Source organism: Pongo pygmaeus, chromosome 3 (assembly GCF_028885625.2).
Source record: "Pongo pygmaeus isolate AG05252 chromosome 3, NHGRI_mPonPyg2-v2.0_pri, whole genome shotgun sequence".
Taxonomy (NCBI): domain Eukaryota; kingdom Metazoa; phylum Chordata; class Mammalia; order Primates; family Hominidae; genus Pongo; species Pongo pygmaeus.
In genome coordinates, this window is record NC_072376.2 from 133740859 (window position 1) to 133760629 (window position 19771).

The following is a 19771-nucleotide window of genomic DNA, read 5'->3' on the forward strand; positions in this document are numbered from 1 at the left end:
TTTTGATTATACACTTTTAGTTTTTAGGGCACATCAGATACATTAGAAGGCAAATTGACTTTTGTTGACGAGTCTGCAGCCTCTATGAAACTGCAGACTTCGTGAAATCCATGTTTAAAGATTTCTGAGTGCCCCACAAAGCAGTAAACAATCTGACCCACCTTGACCATCAGCTCCTCTGTGAAGGCTCCCCTGGTCCTCCAGAGTGGAGTTAGCTACTTCCTTCTTTATGATCTCATGGTGCTTTGTGAAGCATCAACTCTAGCACTTATTGTAAAGCAGTTGTTAATTTGATGTACCTTCTCTGAGATGCTATAAGCTTCTTGAAGATAAGGTCGATATTTATCATTTTAGCCTTAGGAACTACCACAGTATCTTCAAGGTACAGAGTAGTACAATACATTTTTATTGAATGAGTCCATTTATGTATGAATCTATAGTACAAAAATCATAGCACACCCCTGCTTTTCAGAACACAATCCAGAACACGCAATGACCACAGGGATACACAAAGTTATAGGCTTTGCCTCCAAACCAGAAATGATCAGGTATGACTGTTAACACATGTTTAAAGAGCTGGTCTGTTTCCGTGTATTTTCTTTTTATTCATTTTATAGGCAAATATTTTACTTTATCCTATTTTGGTTACATGATCAATATTCTTTAGCCTTCATACAAACGTCTCTTAAAATTTTTTACTAGATTTTGATAAATATTTAATAAATAATATAATTAGATATGCTATGGGAAAATTTTTAAAAGGCAGAACTGTTGTCTTTAATGATACTTTCTACATTTTCATGGTGCTTTCTAAGATCTTATAAGTTAACATATTGAAGTATTAACTGATGATCCCCCAAAACACACACTATTCTTTTGTTTTATGTAGCTAATTCTTTCTTGGCTCAGTAAGAGATATCTTTTTTTTTTTTTTAAAGAAGGAATCTTGCTCTGTCGCTCAAGCTGGAGTGCAGTGGCATCATCTCAGCTCACTGCAACCTCTGCCTCCCGAGTTCAAGAAATTCTCCTGCCTTAGTCTCCCAAGTAGCTGGGATTACAGGTAACTGCCACCACGCCCTGCTAATTTTTGTACTTTTCAGTAGAGTTGGGGTTTCGTCATGTTGGCTAGGCTGGTCTCAAACTCTTGACCTCAGGTGATCTGCCCATCTCGGCCTCCCAAAGTGCTGAGATTACAGGCGTGAGCCATCATGCCTTGCCAGTAAGGGATATCTTTTGTCAGATTAAGTTTGTCATAGAATAAAAAGAGGAGAACGGCCCCTGTTTGGTCTTTGCATTTCAAAATAGACTCTCCAAACTCTAGACACCATCTGGAGAATCAAACCTTTGAATTTCAAGAGCTAATGTTTTCAAAACAATTTTTAAAGATTTTAGGCTAATTTACTTTGTGCAATTTATTTTGAAATGCCTCAAAAAGTTACATGAGTTGATGGATTAAAAGAGGGGTGGATAGATGGATGAATAGATGGTGAACAAGTAGAGTAAAATGTTCATGTTCATGGAAGAATTTTGGTGGTGGGTATATGTGTACACCATACAACTCTTTCAACTTTCCTACATGTTTGAAATATTCATGATAAAATGTTAGGGGAAAAGTCTGAATGAAGGCATAAAAACTTATACCAAGAATAACTGATAAAACAAATGAGTAGATGAAGAGTCAGTGTAACCTGTCCTTACCACTTTCACCATCTGCCCCAGAAGAGAAAGGTTTCATGCCTCAGGAAAATGAAAATGAATCAGGCAAAAAGAGTACTGCCTGGAAGTTTCTCAGTTCTCATGAGGAAATGGAGCCCTACTCCCCTACTTTTTGTTTTGTTTTGTTTTGTTTTGTTTTTGAGATGGAGTCTCACACTGTCACCCAGGCTGGAGTGCAGTGATGCGATCTTGGCTCACTGCAACCTCTGCCTCCTGGGTTCAAGCGATTCTCCTGCCTCAGCCTCCCAAGTAGTTGGGACTACAGGCATGAACCACCACGCCTGGCTATTTTTTTTGTATTTTTAGTACAGATGGGGTTTCACCGTGTTGGTCAGGCTGGTCTTGAACTCCTGACCTCAAATGATCCGCCTGCCTCAGCCTCCCAAAGTGCTGGGATTACACAGGCATGAGCCACCACACCTGGCCCCTATTCCCCTACTTCTAGGTACTCATCTGTCATCTTCCAAATTGCTTACATTGAACATCAGAGAGCAGAGTCAGCTCCAGACTTACTCACTGGGTGAAGTCCAGGGAAGGTACAAGCCTTGAAGAGAATTTCTCCACACCACCATGGTACACGGCTGTGACCATGGCCTTATGACTTGTCTAAGTAGAGAGGTCCTGAGGCAACTCAACCTTAGAGTGGTGTAGAAGCAGAGCCAGAAATTTCCTATGTTCCTGGGAAGGATGAAAGAGTGGCTAACTGAGGGTTTGAGGAGGCCTCAGAGTCAAATTGAGGAGGATGTAGTGTTTACCACATGACCCTAAGGACTAGAGATGTGCTGAGTGACCTGGAAGCTTTAGTGATTGCCAGTGAGGATATAGGTCAATGAAAAAACCCATAAGGGATAGACTACATCAGTGCCAATGGCAGTGTCAGATGGGCGATCACTGTAACCCTGATGACTCCACCCCAAAGTTGCCAGAAAAATACAGAATATCCAGTGAAATTTGAATTTCAGATAGACAACAATTTTTTGTATGTTTGTCTCATACAATATTCTGCCATTTATCTGAAATTTAAACTTAGGTGGACATCCTATATTTCTATATGCTACATCTGGCAACCCTATTTTACCCAGATTATTTCACAAAATCTGTTCCACAAATCCCTAGGTACCATTATGTGAAGGGACAGGGTATAATTCTTGCATACCACTGCACAGAAAATATAAATTGCCTGAGAAAACACTGAAGTGACTGAAATTTTCTGCAGTCAACTAGATAAATTATTTTCCAAAGGACAAGCTAGAGGTCCTAGAATGGAACTAAATTTAGTTTCGAAAACAAAGAAAATTACTATTTTGTACTAAGGAGTTATGTGGTTTAAAATACTTTATTTGCCTCAATCTGAACATCATAACAGCCCCGTAAGAAGAGGCAGCTTTAATGTTAATGAGGACAAAGTTGAATTTAGAGATGGCAAATGACTTGCTCACAATTATGATGTGACAAGTGGGTGGCTGAACCCATGTCAGAGCTCATTTAGTCTTCCTGGTTTACTTCCCCCAAAGAACCTTTTATCTATGTGGGTAGACGTAAATAACACACCTAAAAATTATAGCAGGAGACATCATTTACCAATGATGGAAAAGCACTGCAGGAGCCTAAGCCATTAGGAATATGATTCAGGGAAGTTTTATGGGAATTAAGCGTTTTTGAGGGATAGGTATGAGATGGCTTGACCTTTGACGTTGTATCCAAACAAAATCTTAACAAATTCCCACCATAGCATGCCTAGAGATTAATTTCTATTTCCTAAATAGAATTAGTGGTCAGAAAAGAGAAATTCAGTCTTTAAAAACTGTAGTAGCCAGAAAAGGGAAAATTCAGCCTTCAAAAACTGTAGCAGTTAGAAAAGAGAAATTCAGCCTTTTAAAACTGTAATCTGTGTTTGAGTTTTTTATCAAAAAAATTATTTTCTCTGGAAGGAAATTAGCTGCTGATCCATTATTATAGCAATGCAGATCACTCTGTTTTTCTCTTGTACTTGCTCATGTGTTGACTTCACCTTCATTCATGTATGCACTTTTTTCTTTGAGATGGAATCTGTCTCTGTTACCCAGGCTGGAGCGCAATGGTGAGATCTTGGCTCACTGAAACCTCTGCCTCCTGAGTTCAAGCAATTCTCCTGTCTCAGCTTCCCAAGCAGCTGAGGTTACAGGTGTGCACCACCACACCCAGCTAATTTTTTTGTAATTTTAGTAGAGGTGGAGTTTCACCATGTTGGCCAAGCTGGTCTCAAACTCCTGACCACAAGTGATCCACCTGCCTTGGCCTCCCAAAGTGCTGGGATTACAGGCATGAGCCATTGCACCTGACCAATGTATGCATTCTTATATTAAATACTTATTGATTATTGTCTGTGGACCCAGTATTGTGCTAAGTACCAGAATATGAAGATGAGCAAAAGGTACATCTCAGTTATATTTTCTGCTTTCTGAATATAAAATCTGAACATTAGAGGGGACCACTCCATTGATGATGGAATCTTCTCTGCATCATTCCTGCCAAGGGGTTGTCCAGATTAGCTTGGATACTTCAGGTGAAAGAGAACTACCTTCTTCCTGAGGCAATATATTTCAACACTGTATCTATAGATTTAGACACTATTTTTAAATACCAAAAGTTATAATTATAAAAATTAAGAGACTAGGCATGGTGGCTGACACCTATAATCCCAACACTTTGAGAGGCTGAGACTGGGGAATCGCGTGAGCCCAAAAGGTTGAGGCTATGGTGAGCCATGATTGCCCCACCATACTCCAGCCTGGGTGATAGAGCGAGACCCTGTCTCTAAAATAATAATAATAATAAACAAAATTAAAAAATTAAGAAACAACATGTGCATATAAAGATGATGTAGGTATATGGAAAGGCTATGGTGAGGACTCAAAACATGGGTGATACAAGGAACACATACCAGAAGTGTTTTGTCTGAAAATAAGCCTGACTCAAAAAAATCTCCCAATATGCTAGCCTAAAAAATTGCAAACATTTACTAACTCAGTTTTAATGACAAACATTTATTTTAAAAAGAAATCAGAATAGCTATCTTCCTCACTGGAAAAAAAAGGAATAATTGATCTTTTTTTTGCTGCTTATTCTAGAGTCCCATAAGAAAACATATTTACATACTTTGTGAGTTATGCCTCACTCTCCCCACAAGTACAAAATAAAGTAAAAAGCGTTTTTATTACATTTCATCTAGAAGGCAGACATGAGAATGACATGAACATTCTTCAGCAAGAGCTCACGGTGTCCATTTTGCTAGTACTGTTCCCATACCCATTCAGAAATATTTTCAATCAAACTAGAAACAAGAAGGCTTACTTAAGAAAGAAGGTTTATTGATGCATTAGATTCCAAAACCCAGCTTGGGTTGAGATGTCCCTAGGAGACATCCACATCCTGTCACAAAGCTAAACAGATCAAGAACATAATGAACACATTTGCTAAATAACTCTTATGAACATGTTATTTATGGTATCTCTCAAGCCCAATATTTTGCTTCCTTAACATTGTCATGAGTTTACACATTTCTTAACCCACAGGCTTATGCTGTTCTTCTTCTTACATTAAAAGGAATACCTATCCAAAACGTCTTCAGATTTACTTGCTGAAGTCATGCAAGTCTGGAAGAAGACAAAGGTGGGTTGATAATTCCGAAAGTAAGGATAATACCTTTGGCTTTAAGTGTCCATTCAGTAGAAACCCTGAGACCTCAAGTTCTTTTTCTTCTCTTTGTAGGGTTCTAGGAAGACTTATATTCTTCTAATTAACGTTTATAATTTCCACACAGATGCCACTTTTCACTTCAAGTCTTGGTTGCTTCCCCCACCAAGCCTCCCAGTGTTGTCATCTGCACCCCTGCCCACACCATTGACCCAAACTAGAGCTGCCAGGACTGCTGTGTTCACTGAGGCAGAGAGAATCCTCTTCTACCTACTGCTTACATCTTCCAAAAGACAATCTGCATCTCCCAGTTTTCTGTGACTCTTTCTTTTGTGGAACATGGGACAAATTCTCCCAGTGATAGAACAGATGACTTCTGAGTAAATAGAAAGCATCCTGCTCAAAAGTGTGTCTTATTTATCAAGAAGAATGGAGCCTCAGTATATATCCCCCCTTGCACCACTTCTGTCCTGTATAGAAATTTCTGCCCAACAGGTGGGTGGCTTTCAAAAGTTAGGGAAATATTTTCTCTCCCTTAATTTTTATGAGTTTTAATTATTTTGTCTTAGGATCCAATTTTAGTTCACAGACCTATGTCTCTGTTTTCCTGGGTTGTCTGGTGGTGTACTTTATTAGAAATAGAGTTCAAGCTGGGCATATGCAGTGAGATCTCCTTGTCTGGATTTATGCCTGATATTCATGTAGAGTGGAATCCTTTAAAAATCCTTGTAATGAATGGAAGGAGAAATATGTCATAAATTAACCATGGGATAAAATTAACTCTATGGCGATATTTTGGGAAATACAACCTGGCCTATTTATCCACTAATCTGTTTAATTTGGAGGGTTTATAATACTTTCAGAATCAGAATAGCCAAGCTTTACAGATAATAGAAAGATACATGGCTCATTTAAATAACTTCACCCATGTTGCCAGTAATGAGCTTCAAATGCCATAAGGTGCAGCAGCTGATCTGACAGGCTCCTCACTGCCTGAGAACCTGCAGGCAGAGCTTTTCAGCCAGGTTTTTATCCAAAGCCAGGTTTTTTATCCAAAGGTTTCAGCCAGGTTTTTTATCCAAAGGTTTTATCCAAAGGTTAACCTGGTTTCAGCCAGGTTTTTTATCCAAAGGTTTCCCAGTGAAAGCTAAACAGATCCTCACACAACAATGCAACATTTTTTTTCTAGCAGAAAAAATAGATCAAAACATTCCACAGCTACAACCTTTGAAATTAGATAATGAGATTCAAAGAAGTCAGTTATTGTATGAGAAAACCATTAAAGAAAATTTTGAAGCTCAAGCTCATCCTACTAGCATTATGATGATGATGATGATGATGATGATAGTGTTGTGTTGGTTTAGCACTTTCTATTTACAGAGTGCACTTTCTCTCACTTTGTATAATTATCACAACCCATTGTACGGATAAGAAAACAAGATTTTGATTAAAAAAAAAAAAACAGCTTTCAAAAAAGGGAAATAAGAAAAGGAAAGCCAGATTTTTTTTTTCCCTACAGTGTGGTTACAGAAAACATGTGTCAATTTACGGTAGTTTGCAAGAAGTTTTTCCCTCACAATCTTTTGAAGTGTCATTAGTATATATTAATCTCTGAACCAACCAAAGAAATTTCTCAATGCTTTTTACCTTGGGAAGAGTGTCCAGGTCTAGAACTTGTCCCCAGCCACTGGGAGTTCCTCCCTTAACTTGTATCAAAAGTCATTAAAAGCCCATTTCTAGTTCTGCCTCTAAGTTAAAATCAGAAGCAATGGAATTCAAAGACAGGATGGGCTTTTAGGTAAACTCAATTCTGGCAGGTCTGCTTAAAATTTGGGCACTTTTCCCTTTCACTCCCAGGTTTCATCCTTGTTTTCAAGCATTATTGGAACTGTATTTGTTTGTCCAAGAAATACATTTCAAGCATCCTGTCCCTTTCTTTTATATTTGAAGATACATGACTGCAGATTCATATATTATTTTCATAATTTTCTCATAGTACTTGGACTATAACTTGGTTATATATAACTTTCATTTAACATTCATTTTGGAATCTTAATGTCATTCTCACTTAGACAATTATTTTTCCTTTGCCTACAAGATTTTAAACGACCTTTGGTCACTAACTTTCTACTTCTTCAACTCTCCCAGAATATAAAAGCACACTTTCATGCTCATGGAGTTCCTCATATTCATCAATAGTGGTTTTCTGTTTCCTCAAAGCAGTGAGTCAGTCTGTTCATTTCTCTTATAGTAATTCTTCTTTACATATTCTTGGCAATAGTAGTTGAACAAAAAGGGAACTTGACATACATCTCAGGCTCTTTCACTAAATAATATCTGTTTTATTCAGTCACACCCTTCACACCCCATAAAGTCATAAAGAAACCAATTTCCTGCTCGTGGAAAGGGAATCTACCTTATTGTTCTTAGGCTAACTTCATTCAGTGTGAAAACGAGAGAAACCTTCCTCACTCCCTGCCATTGGCTCACCCTTGTGTTAGCCAAATATAAATGTTCTTATATTTTTTCCCTTTCTATCAATATCTCAGCAAAAATGTGAAGGTCTTTGTTTTGTTTTGAATATAGGGTTTCTTTCTGCAGAGTGCTATTGTGTAAATAGTAGCTCAGCAGGGATTCCACCTGGAAACTAAACCATGTTTACTCAAAGAATCAAATATTTGAAATACCTGCAGAGGACAATTGAGGAGGATATGCCAGTGGTCTATTGGGATAAAGAATGGAGACTCCTGGGGGCTGTTCTGGGAGAATTTACCCGAGGGAGAGAATCAAGTCACAGTGGCTTGATCCAAGTGTGGTGCTTTTAGCTCAAAGAGGAGGAGTTAGTCTGATGACAGTATCGTTCCTGATACCAGCTGGAGCTCTGGTCTAGTCTTCAAATAGCTCTGATGTGAGGGAGGGAAAATTAAAAGTAGAAAGTACAGGGCAATTGTTTTCATTAGACAGATTTCAGTTTAGGTCCAGAATCTAAATCCCATTAGCTGCACAATCATGAGAAATTTGTTTAGCCGCACTGAACTCCAGTTTCCCCAACTGTAGAGGGGTAAAGATGAAATGGGCTAATAAATAGAAATACTTTGCAAAATGCTGGCCAAGAGTAGGTGCTCAATACACAGCAGCTAAAACTTGAACAACGACAAACCGAAAGGACTGTGACCCTCTGGTAAACACTGGAAGTGCAAGCTAAAGTTGGAAAAGAAGAAGTTTCTTCACCTCGGTCGCAGGAGCAATAGTGTTTGGTTGCATTTGGAGTTCTCGAAGACGTATTCCACATTGAGGACACTTGGCACAGTGAGTGGTACCCAATGGTGCTCCTGAGAGTGGTACAGCAAACTTTGAGAAGCAAGGACAGTTTGAGCACCGGAAAACTTTCAGCAGTCAATAACTTCATGACACCAGGATGGGTAAGACCAAATGGTAGCTTCCATACAAGAACTGAGAGATTAAGCTTAAGAGTGTACATTTGATACTCCCCTACAGACTCTGAGAACTACTTGTAGGGGAATTATAGGGATAAATTGATTATGTATTCAGTGTTACCATGTCTCATGAAACCAAACAAGTTGTTTACTACTGTTGCTTCCTAGAAAATTCTATGTTGTGATACCTTATACCTTCATGGAACACTTTATACCCCATCCTCAAGAAATCCATGAGTCTGTCATAATCCATATGAGAGAAAACACATAGATACATAAGTGATCACAAAAACAAAATGATAAAATCTATAAATGACATATAAAGAAGATAAAGATGTAGGACAAAGCAGGGACGGGGCTGAGTAACGCCATGTGGGACTAGAGAGGGTGAAAAGGTTTCAAAACGAGAAAGGTTTGAATTGGGATAAAAAAGGCAGTTCATCGAATGGGCAAAGAAGCAAGGATTTCCAGAAAGAGTAAACAGCATGTGAAACGATAGCTGGAAAATGATAACAAACCAGGAAACTTCATGGTTTGTTAAAGGCTTATGGGTAGCTAGAACACAGGGTGCCCTTTGGGAAATAGCAGAATATATAGAAGACACTAAAACACTACAGGAAAAATATGTACAAACTTGGCTTTCTATCCTGATACAACTTTGTGAATTTAGGCCATGTTTTAAAATTTCTATGAGCCTTAATTTCCTTATCTGGAAAATGTGGATAAAGACAGTCATATTTAAGTGTTGTTGTAGGTAGAAAACAAAATAAAATATTTACCCCAATATGTATTTACCCCAAAAAGTATTACATCCTTCTTCTAATGTTTTGTTCTAAATGTGGCAGAACCTGTATCTTGGAGGAACGTATATATGATGCAAAGGCATTTGGATTCAATGATGTATGTAAAGAGATCTACTTTTAAGTTTTAAGCACTTTTAGGTTTTAAGTACATTAGTAAGATCTATGTTGATAGAATGAAGAAAAGGAAAAAATTCCAAAGATATAATAAAGGCAGATTAGACCTTCCCTTAGGAAAGGCCCAGAGTGAAGGAAAGATGACACTATTCTGTGAATGGTGCCACCTGAGTGGTGCAGCATGGTGGCCCTGAAGGAATCCAGGATTCCCCCAAATTTGGATGATTGGGTGCCTAGTGATTCATTCACCAGCATAGAAAATGTTTGTGTGCTGGCCAGGGTGGGGGAGGGATGACAAGCAGATATAGCAGGAAATATATTGAAGTCACTTCAGGAAAGACTGAGTGGAAAGAAAGTACATGTAGAAAAGCCCTCCATGTTTAGTAAGTACACGTGTCTGGAGTCATTGTCATATATTTTGTAGTTTAATGAGACCAGGATAGATCCTTGGGTAACACTAATGTAGCACAAGCAGGTGATGTAAGGGAAGCCAGTGAAGGTGAGTGAGAACGAGAGACCAGAGAAAAAAAGCGGGGAGGGGTGGCAAGGGTGTCCAGGAATTAATATTATAGATGTCAGGCTGGGTGCAATGGCTCACGCCTGTAATCCCAGCACTTTGGGAGGCCAAGGCGGGTGGATCACGAGGTCAGGAGATTGAGACCATCCTGGCTAACACGGTGAAACCCTGTCTCTAGTAAAAATAAAAAAAATTAGCTGGGTGTGGTGGCGGGTGCCTGTAGTCCCAGCTACTCGGGAGGCTGAGGCAGGAGAATGGCGTGAACCCGGGAGGCGCAGCTTGCAGTGAGCCGAGATCACACCACTGCACTCCAGCCTGGGTGACAGAGCGAGACTCCGCCTCAAAAAAAAATTTTTAGATGTCAAAGGAGTAAGACAATTTAAGAAAATTGAATGACTAAATAGTGTCAAATGCAAATAAGAAGACAAGTGAAAAGTAAAATGCAAAATGACCATTGGATTTATCCAGATAGAGGTTATTAATGGTGTGATAGGAGAGGGAAAGTTTTGGATGCTGTGATCAATGAGCTTGGCTACGGTGTGTAAGAGTGAGTTCAAACATTACCCATAAAATAAGATGGGGTCTCATATATGTTTGAAGTGGAGGAGAACGGTACATATTTTGAGCTGGTGAGAGGTGATGGAGAGATTGGAGATACAGGAACCCCCACACTGTTAAGTCATTGGTCTTATCATACAGTGGTGGTTTTCAGACTCAACTCGGTCCTCACTACTACTCTGCAACTCATTTTCATTTTACTTATCTCTTCTGTCTCCCTGCCTTCCAACAGTCATTTCATATCTTCCCCAATTCCCTTAAGCCTTGGGTCTCACCTCTTACCCTCTCAGTCTCTGTAGATGTCTTTATCTCATACTTCACAAAGGAAATAGAAAACATCAGCTAAGAATCTGCTGCCCTTTGCCTGGAAGTGTGAAGTGCAGGAGAATGAGCAAATTTCCTCAATGAGGTCACAGGAGAATCAGTATCTTAGAGAGAGAGACACAAGTTTCAATGAAGTCCCAAAAGGAGACATAACCTGTAGCTAAGAGGATGGTAATAAGGATTAGAAGAGGTTTTTACCATGTAAAGGAGAACCAAGAAGACGAATGAACAGAATTGCAAGGAAGGTCAGTCATGAGCAAACGGGTCTTAGAGGATGATAATGGGAGGATATGAGGATGAGGGTACCAGAGGGAAATGATATTGTCACCATGAAATTTCTTTCTGAGTTTAGACAAGAAGGTGGCTGGGAAAAGCATGCATTTCCATGAAGGAATACATTTCTAGTTGGGAGTTAGAGGTGTATATGTGAGGGCTTGGAGTTGGGATGAGAAGCGCAGAAGAAAACAGAAGAGAGAGGCCTTATTTGACCTCTTAACCATTAGTGCACATTCATCTGTAACTCCAAAAATAAAGACAACCTGTTCAGGAAGAAGTGAGTTTTTTTGTTTGTTTGTTTGTTTGTTTTTAATTATTATTATACTTTAAGTTTTAGGGTACATGTGAACAATGTGCAGGTTAGTTACATATGTATACATGTGCCATGCTGGTGTGCTGCACCCATTAACTCGCCATTTAGCATTTAGACAGGAAAAAGTGACTAAATGCAGAAAGCATACAACATTGTTCATGACATGAATGAAAGAAAGAGGTACAGGAGTATCCACAGCATATTAAGCGAAGAGGGTAAGTTAACAAGACAGGTGTGTGTGTGTGTGTGTGTGTGTGTGTGTGTAAAACACAGAGGTATCCCAAATGCTAAGAGATGGTCTCTATAGGGGGTGAGCCTACTGTTGGTTTCAGAGGCAGTTCTATGTTTAGTGAAGCCTGAGGCCTATACAATTCTAGGATTTCCTTTAAAAGAAAAAAGAAACAAATTTATGGATGCAAATTAGTTATAAAAGTAAATATTTGTTTAAGGGAGCCCACGCTCCGTTATCTCCACAGTGTATCTGTCTCTACATGATTTTTATAGCTTTCTGTGTTTATCCATGTACATTTTGAACACTGAGTAAGAACATCTTTAGAAAGAAGAACCAATGTTATTTTTAAAAAGAAGTATAAATTACTTTTTAAAATGCCAGCCGTGCTCTCAAACTACTCACATTAAATTGTTTTTTTTTAGTAAGAATCATGAAAGATAGTTTTTAATTGGGAGGATTACAGAGTTTAAGAGTTCATGTTGTCATAGGATGCATGTCAAGAAAGTCATCTGTAAAATTCCTAGCTTGAGCCTACCCTTGAATTTTATTTGCTTATATAAAGCACCATAGACAAATACCCTGAAACGAGTAGAAGTTCAAAGTCAAACAACTCCTTTAATCAGTGAAACCTTGCTTTTTCTTACAAAAATACAAAACGAAACAAAAACAACTACAAAAAATCATCGACATGAGTTGTGCTGATTTTGGTAACCCAATTTAAATGGGTTACTTCTTCCCAGGAAAGAGTCGTCCCTGCATTAAACATTCTTTCTAGTAGCATGATCTCCTCACCTTCTTGTAGTCACAGCTGCCTGGACACTTTAAACTGGAAAGTGCCCGCAAATTCTTCTGCTGAATAATTTCTTTAGTAACAGGAAGTGGCTGTGTGAGAGAAGTTTTATACTGCTTCGCTTTATCCTCTCAGCTGACAAGGAAGTACATGACTGACTGTAAATGACTTGGGGACTGTCCCCACAAATTCTTCTTGATGAATAAACTGCTGAAGGGTACATTGAGATAAGGAGAAAAAAGGTGTTTTCTTACCTTCGGAGAACATAGATTTCTGTGAGTTGGCATGGCCTCTGGGGTGAACCGTTTTGGATGAGGAGAAGCATTTCTCTCAATCAGATCCTGGATTTTTTTGTCCAGCTCCATGCTTTCACATCTGCCCAGAAAGACATGGGAAAGTTACATTATACGAAGGTAATTAAAAATTATTCAGGCGTAGAGTGAGTTTATGGATGACATGGAGGTGTTATTTATGTATGATACTCCTCTATGATCTCCCAAACTCTAATCTCATTATGTTTTCATTAGTCCATGCCATGAGAGCACTTTGAAAGAGCATTAGAGTTTAATTTTCACTTACAAAGGAAGATACGGACAAGTTTAGGAATTTTCAGTCTGAGAACAATGGCAAGAATTGAATCAAACACTCACGGTGAGCCAGGTTCTTTCATTCATTTTCTTATTCAATGTGCAAAGCAACCTATTAAAGTAGTCGCTGTCCCAGGCATTAGACAGGTAAGTAAACTTGAGTTTAGGAAGTTAACTAACTTACTAACTTAAGTGAAGTCAAACTGAAACATCGGCAGGGCCAAGATCAAACTCAGACCTGTAGAATTCTACAGTCTGTCTCAACCATTTTTGCTGTATGTCTTCAATTAACCTGAAAACAAATCCCTAAGCAGCTACTTGCCACCAAATGGAAATAATATATTACAGCTGAAGAGTATCTGGAAGCCCCCTTAGGAGAATCTAGTCCAGCTGCTTCCAAGAGGGACTTGCTCACAGTCACATGGCCATTAGCTGATAACACCAAAATTAAACCAGAGCTTCCTACTCAAATCAAATTTTTATTTTTCCTTTATACCAGGAGTCCCCAACCCCCACTGCCAGTCTGGGGCCTGTTAGGGCCACACAGCAGGAAGTGGGAGGCAGGCAAGTGAGCAAAGCTTTATCTGTATTTACAGCCCCTCCCCATGGCTCACATTACCCCCCGAGCTCCACCTCCTGTCAAACTAGCAGTGGCATTAGATTCTCATAGGAGCGCAAATCCTATTGCGAACTGCACATGCGAGGGGTCTAGGTTGTGTAAACCTTATTGTGAACTGCACATGTGAGGGATCTAGGCTGCCTGCTCCTTATGAGAATCTAATGCCTGATGATCTGTCACTGTTTCCCATCACCCCCAGATGGGACCATCTAGTTGCAGAAAAACAAGCTCAGGGCTCCCACTGATTCTACATTATGGTGAGTTATGTAATTATTTCATTACATATTACAATATAATAATGATACCAATACAGTGCACCATCAATGTAATGTGCTTGAAACCATCCTACCCCCTGCCCCAGTCCATCAAAAAACTGTCTTCCATGAAACCAGTGCCTGATGCCAAAAAGGCTGGGGACTACTGCTTTATATGATGTTGGTATAATGGAGAAATTTTCTCATTAAAAACAACTCACAAGGAAAAATGCATTAATTGTGTGATTTTTTTTTTCTTTCTCTCCCTATATATGTATATTTTCTTGCCTGCCTCATCATATCTCACCCCCTGAAAATAACCTCTTGGATTGAGGGAGGAGTTCTTGCAGGAGTACTTCTCAAAGTTGTCTCCAAATAAAATAAATAACTAGATGAATGGCCTAATCAAATGCCTCTATGGCAGAGGTTGCTAGAATTGTCTGCTCAATCCACCACGCTTGTTGAGAGTAGCTCACAGGAGTAGGCTCTGACAGCCATGTTTCCATTGATATGACTTGAACTTGCCTTTTGGTTATAACTGATTGGACCAAGAGTAAACAACTGATCCCAGTTTGGCCAGTGGGATTCTCCTCTGTGTCTGGAGCGAGCTGAGAATGAAGCATATGGGTAGAGCAATGCAGAGCTGAGAGATGGAGAGAGTCCTGACAATTTCCTAGTTCAGAATCAGCCCCTTCTAAGGCCTGACTACCTTCCAGCTTTTAGATTCTGTGAAACACTCCATGTCATTATAATGAATTCTCTCTCATTATTTTTAAAGCTAGCTTTGCTTGGTTTCTGTTCTCTATAATCAAAAATCCCTACATATGCACCTTGACTTTCATATTTATATTGTTTCTTTCAGGCTGTGAAATATCTGTACATCATGTGCCATTTATGATCCCATTGTAAAATATGGGCTACTGGGTCTACGGTAAATCCTTCATGGTGCAAAATGTTGCATATGCATAACAATGAGTTTGGACCTATCTTCAGGTTTTTTTCCACAAACCTGTGAGGAAGAAAGTCACAAAATTTGTTTAGTAACTGCCTTAAATCCTTCAGGTTAATTAGATTCCCAAGTAGCAACAGAATTGGACTAGTCTAAATGTTAAGCTCTTGAGGCAGCTTTCAGACCTATTCTGAACCAGACTGGCCTGCCAAGATGTCACAAGACTTTCTGGTCCTACATCCCTCTGTGACAGAAAAGTTACTGAGCCACTTCAATCCCAGGCAGGATCATTTGGAGATAAAACTCATCATCATCTACAAGTCCTCAAACGATCTCGTTTTCTTGCTGTCTTTCTAATCTCACCTTCTACTCTCTTCCTTCATGCTCTTTTTCTTCCAGACACATTTGCATCGTCAAACTTTATGGAACGTGCCAAGCAGTTCCCACTCCAGGCCTTGGTGTTTGCTCTTCCTCTGCAAAACTTGCTCTCCCACTTCATTCAGCGCTGGCTCAAATGTCACTTTATCACGAAAGCCTCTGCTGACTAACCTATCTGAACTAGATTTCTCAGCCCCATCATTGTCCCACTATTGTCCCTTAATTGTTTTATTTTCTTGTTTGAATTTTTTATTATTTTGATTTCTTATTTGTTTACTTTTCTCCTCCCTTGCCCCATCTATGTCCCAGGAAAGAGGAAAGGCCTTTGTCTGTGTTTATTCACTGCTCAGTCTCTTAGCACACAGTAGGACATCAATAAAGATTTGTTATTGAATAAATATGACTCCAGGATGAGATTTAACTCAAAATAGCTAATTATTAACTCAAATCTAACCAATAAATTAAGTGCTTATCTAAAATGTGTGTAAATAAACTCAAACTCATAGGACTGATAGAGTCGAAACACAAATCGGTAAGCAAGGAAACACTAGCAGCAGCTTCAGAATGGACACTCAGGCTCAGCTGGTATTGCCCTCATGGCTGCCTTGTTCTTTTTTACTTGTATTATATGTGTTCTTTGATATTAAACAACAATTGAGTATCCGTTATTTCAAGGTACTGACTTTTCGCAGAAATAATCACATGCAGTCATCACTGTTAAAACTGTTTCAACTTCAGTGTCAAGCATGTTAGAAGCCAGCAGTTACTGTTCCCTTTTCATTTGGACAGAGTGGTGAAGGATCAGCCTCAGAGCTGGGGCCCTGCGTCCTCTCACGTGAGCCTGGTTCAGCACACGCCCCTCAGGACCACAACCAAAGAGGGACGGGCCCTCATGAGGATAGTGGTTTTCTGGGCTTGGCGCACAGTGAGACTGAGCGTGGTGACTACAGCTTCACTAACTTCAGCCACTACGGAAAGAAGAGAAGTGGCAGCAAAGAAAAAGAGAACCATATGATGGTGACCAGACGTGGGGGGCTTTGGTCACACCTATGGAGAGAGTGAGCGTCAGTGTTGACCACTGTGGGAGGGATAGGTTTTGAGCACTCAGGAATCCAGCTGGGAACTGAAAGGACACAGGAGGGGTGGAGCTCCAGGGATTGTAGCACGGTAAGGACTTGCACTCACTGTCTTTTCTCATTGCCAATATGATTGACATCATCACTGTCACTATAATGAATATGCCTCAGAACTTGCATATGAACCCTCTGAAAGAAGCATTGTGATGCAGTAGAAAATCAACACGCTTTTAGAGTTGAACATAACAGTGGGACCTAGTGTAAGTCCTTTAGCTTCTATGAAGCTTTTTGGCCTGTTTTGTAAACAGAGGAAAACAACGTAATGCTGTGAGGCTGACAGTAGGATTAGTGATGCATATGTACAATGCTTAGCACAGTGCCAGGCATGCCATAGATGCTCAGTGATCGATACTATTGTTATTATTCTGAGGGTCTGGGATAGTTACCAAACATTCTATCAAACAAGTTTGGAAAGTAGGAGCCATAAATTTAGTATACCACCCTAAAGAAAAGAAAAGCACAAAAAATGTTCATTGGGTTCAAAATATTCTCAAGAAGTTTAGTCACACCTCAAATAAATGAGAATTATGTCACCTACTTGGGCTTTATAACATTCTTAGGAAAACTTTTAGATTATTCTTTAATTAATGTAGGAATTTGTACATGAAAATATTTTACATTCTCTTTTGAATTAGTGAAATTCATTATGTTTCATAAATTTCAATTTGACCTAGATTTATTTCACAGAAGAAAGTGCTTATCAAAGTTCATTTTTTCCTATAAAGCTCAACATTCTTGACAATTGAGAGGCAGAATTAATTAAAGTTGAAAAATCCTCCTTTTTTCTTGAGATCACTTAATAATTGCATCCAACAGTGTTGTGCTCTTAACACAACACTATGACCTGAGGGTAAAACAAGCAAGCAAAAAAAACACCGTACCAAACTTTTAAACACCAATAGAACAGATCCTATATAATCCTTGCATTAGTTCTGTGGGTACATAGTTGTTCCCACCTTGGGATCTGTTCCAAGAATCTGCTCAACTGATTGAGAGTTATGGCTCCATTGATCTCTGCACGGGGCCCTACCTCTTACTCATACATATTTTTCAAATAGGAAGCTTGAGCGTCAGTGAGGCTAAGCAGTGAGGCTAGACACCTTCTCCCAGGTCACTTGACTCATGAAGAGCAGGGTAAGATTTCATGCTGAAGCTTGTGACTTTTTACTCTACATCTGGGATCTTAGTGACCTCAGCCATTGTTAATAAAGAAGGACCATGGAGGGCTATGTTATTTCCAAAGAATTTGTTTTAGGTTTTCCATTTTGACAGGCATTTCTGCTCTAGTTCTAAAGAAAACAACTATAGGTCCCTCCAACTGAAATGTAGCTGATTTGTAAAGTCAGATGTTCAGAGAGGCTTGGGAGATAAGATATAAGGATCAGGTCTATCTTTTATATTTTTGACCAAAGTCCATGGATGGGATTCAATCAAATTAAATACAAAATAATATGTGTGCTATGTGTTTATCGTCTTTTCCTGAAGATAGGGTCTCTAGCAAGTTCTGGACTTCTCAAAAGCTTAAAAGCCCTGATCCAACTTTAGTTACTTTCACAGGTGACTACTTTTTTTGGTCTAAGAGTACACTTTTACTATGTTTTCTTTCTTTCCTTTTTTTTAAACATGCAGGAATTATAAAAATTCAGAAATGACTCTTTGAACCAAATACTATTACTAAAATCTTGATTTAAGGCGAACTCTTGACTACATTATAAATGAAAAGAGAATTATGGAGGCAATATTATTAGGCTAAGAGTTTGAGGTGAGAGTGACAGAAATAAATGAAATTCAGTAAACACCTGTTGGGTCTTGGCTTCTTCACAGCTTATTTTAAACTTACATGGACAGAAATCTCCTTCCTCCCTGCCCTTCACTCACAAGAATAAATCAACATAGAAATTAAACAGAAATGATATTAATATGAATTAGATTTTATCAATAGGATAGTAGATTTCACCAATTTGACAACGAAACTTAAAAAAAAAACTTTCACCTAAGTTATATATTATTGTGAACTGTTTTTCCCAGACTAACACTGGGAAATAACCATCTGCCCTGTAATCTCTGTGAGCAGCCAGAGAGGACACAGGAAGAGATCAATGATTTTCAGGTGTTTGGAACCCTCATATTTTTGTTACTTGTTCAAAGGTCTCCAGTACAGAAGTCTCCAAAAAATTATCTAAAGGGTCCAATATGTTGCTGAATGTCATTGTTTAATGAGCTTATCTAAAGTTTGTTTATTTAAATTTTACTAGTTGATTAGAACCTAAATCAATAGGATTCTAAACTTGAAGAATCCTATCTGGTAGAGAAGATAATCTAAAAGGTTATGGTTTACTGCCTTGAATGGCAGTTTTGTATCTAATCATCCTATTTTAACACTTCTCCACTAAATTGCTTATAAATACTCAGCTCCTCAAATGCTCCTGAAATGAGCTGTCTCATGTTTGAGGATACCTCATTAATTAATACATTGAATAAAACCTTGGACATGGGTTCATTTTGTTTGCATGAACATCATGTTTTTAACTTTTTGTAAAGTATACATTAACACCCCTGGATATCAGTACTTTAAGACCATTGAATTTTGAGTTGACACTAATGATGCCTGGTGAGCATGCGACCCCAAACCACCAGACTTGGTTTTTATGGTTACATGGTATGGTTGCCTCATTAGTATTGGCAAGTAGTGTAAATTCTAGAGGAAAATAATTACATTCAATAGGAAAAACACATAACCACAGTCTTAGAAATAACTTGAAAAATCATTTAATTGACCTCCTGTATTAACATAACAAAGAAATGAGGCTCAGTGGGGCTAAGTGATAGACAGCAAAACCAGAATAAGAATTTAGGATGTTAGCGTTCTTTCTTCCTCCACACACTCGCCTACCTCAAATGCCACATTTCTTCCCAGTCCATTGCCAAGGTCACATTTTCTGCTTTGATCTTATGTCATTAACCATTATTTTCAGGAAAGACCCTGGAGAACAAAGCTCATCTTCAAATATGAGAAAAGGAAGAATTGACAGTAGATTCTTCTATAATGGAAATGCTTCCAGATGTTCAAACATCAGGAATCTGGGTGACCCA

General features: G+C 38.8%; 1 protein-coding gene across 3 annotated transcripts in view; it reads right to left on the bottom strand.

The window, feature by feature from the left end:
* The window catches only part of TNIP3 (TNFAIP3 interacting protein 3), a 98188-nt gene that overhangs the window by 40400 nt on the left and 38017 nt on the right, over positions 1-19771 (bottom strand). For 2 of the 3 annotated variants that reach the window (XM_054485138.2, XM_054485139.2), the window contains exon 1: positions 162-202. Coding sequence is in view for 1 of the 3 variants with exons in the window: in XM_063664065.1 (XP_063520135.1) it covers positions 13010-13130 (121 nt within the window). In the remaining 2 variants the exon portion in view is untranslated. Of the gene's footprint in view, positions 1-161; positions 203-13009; positions 13131-19771 lie in introns of those variants that run through there. The other variant, XM_063664065.1, reaches the window with a different exon arrangement.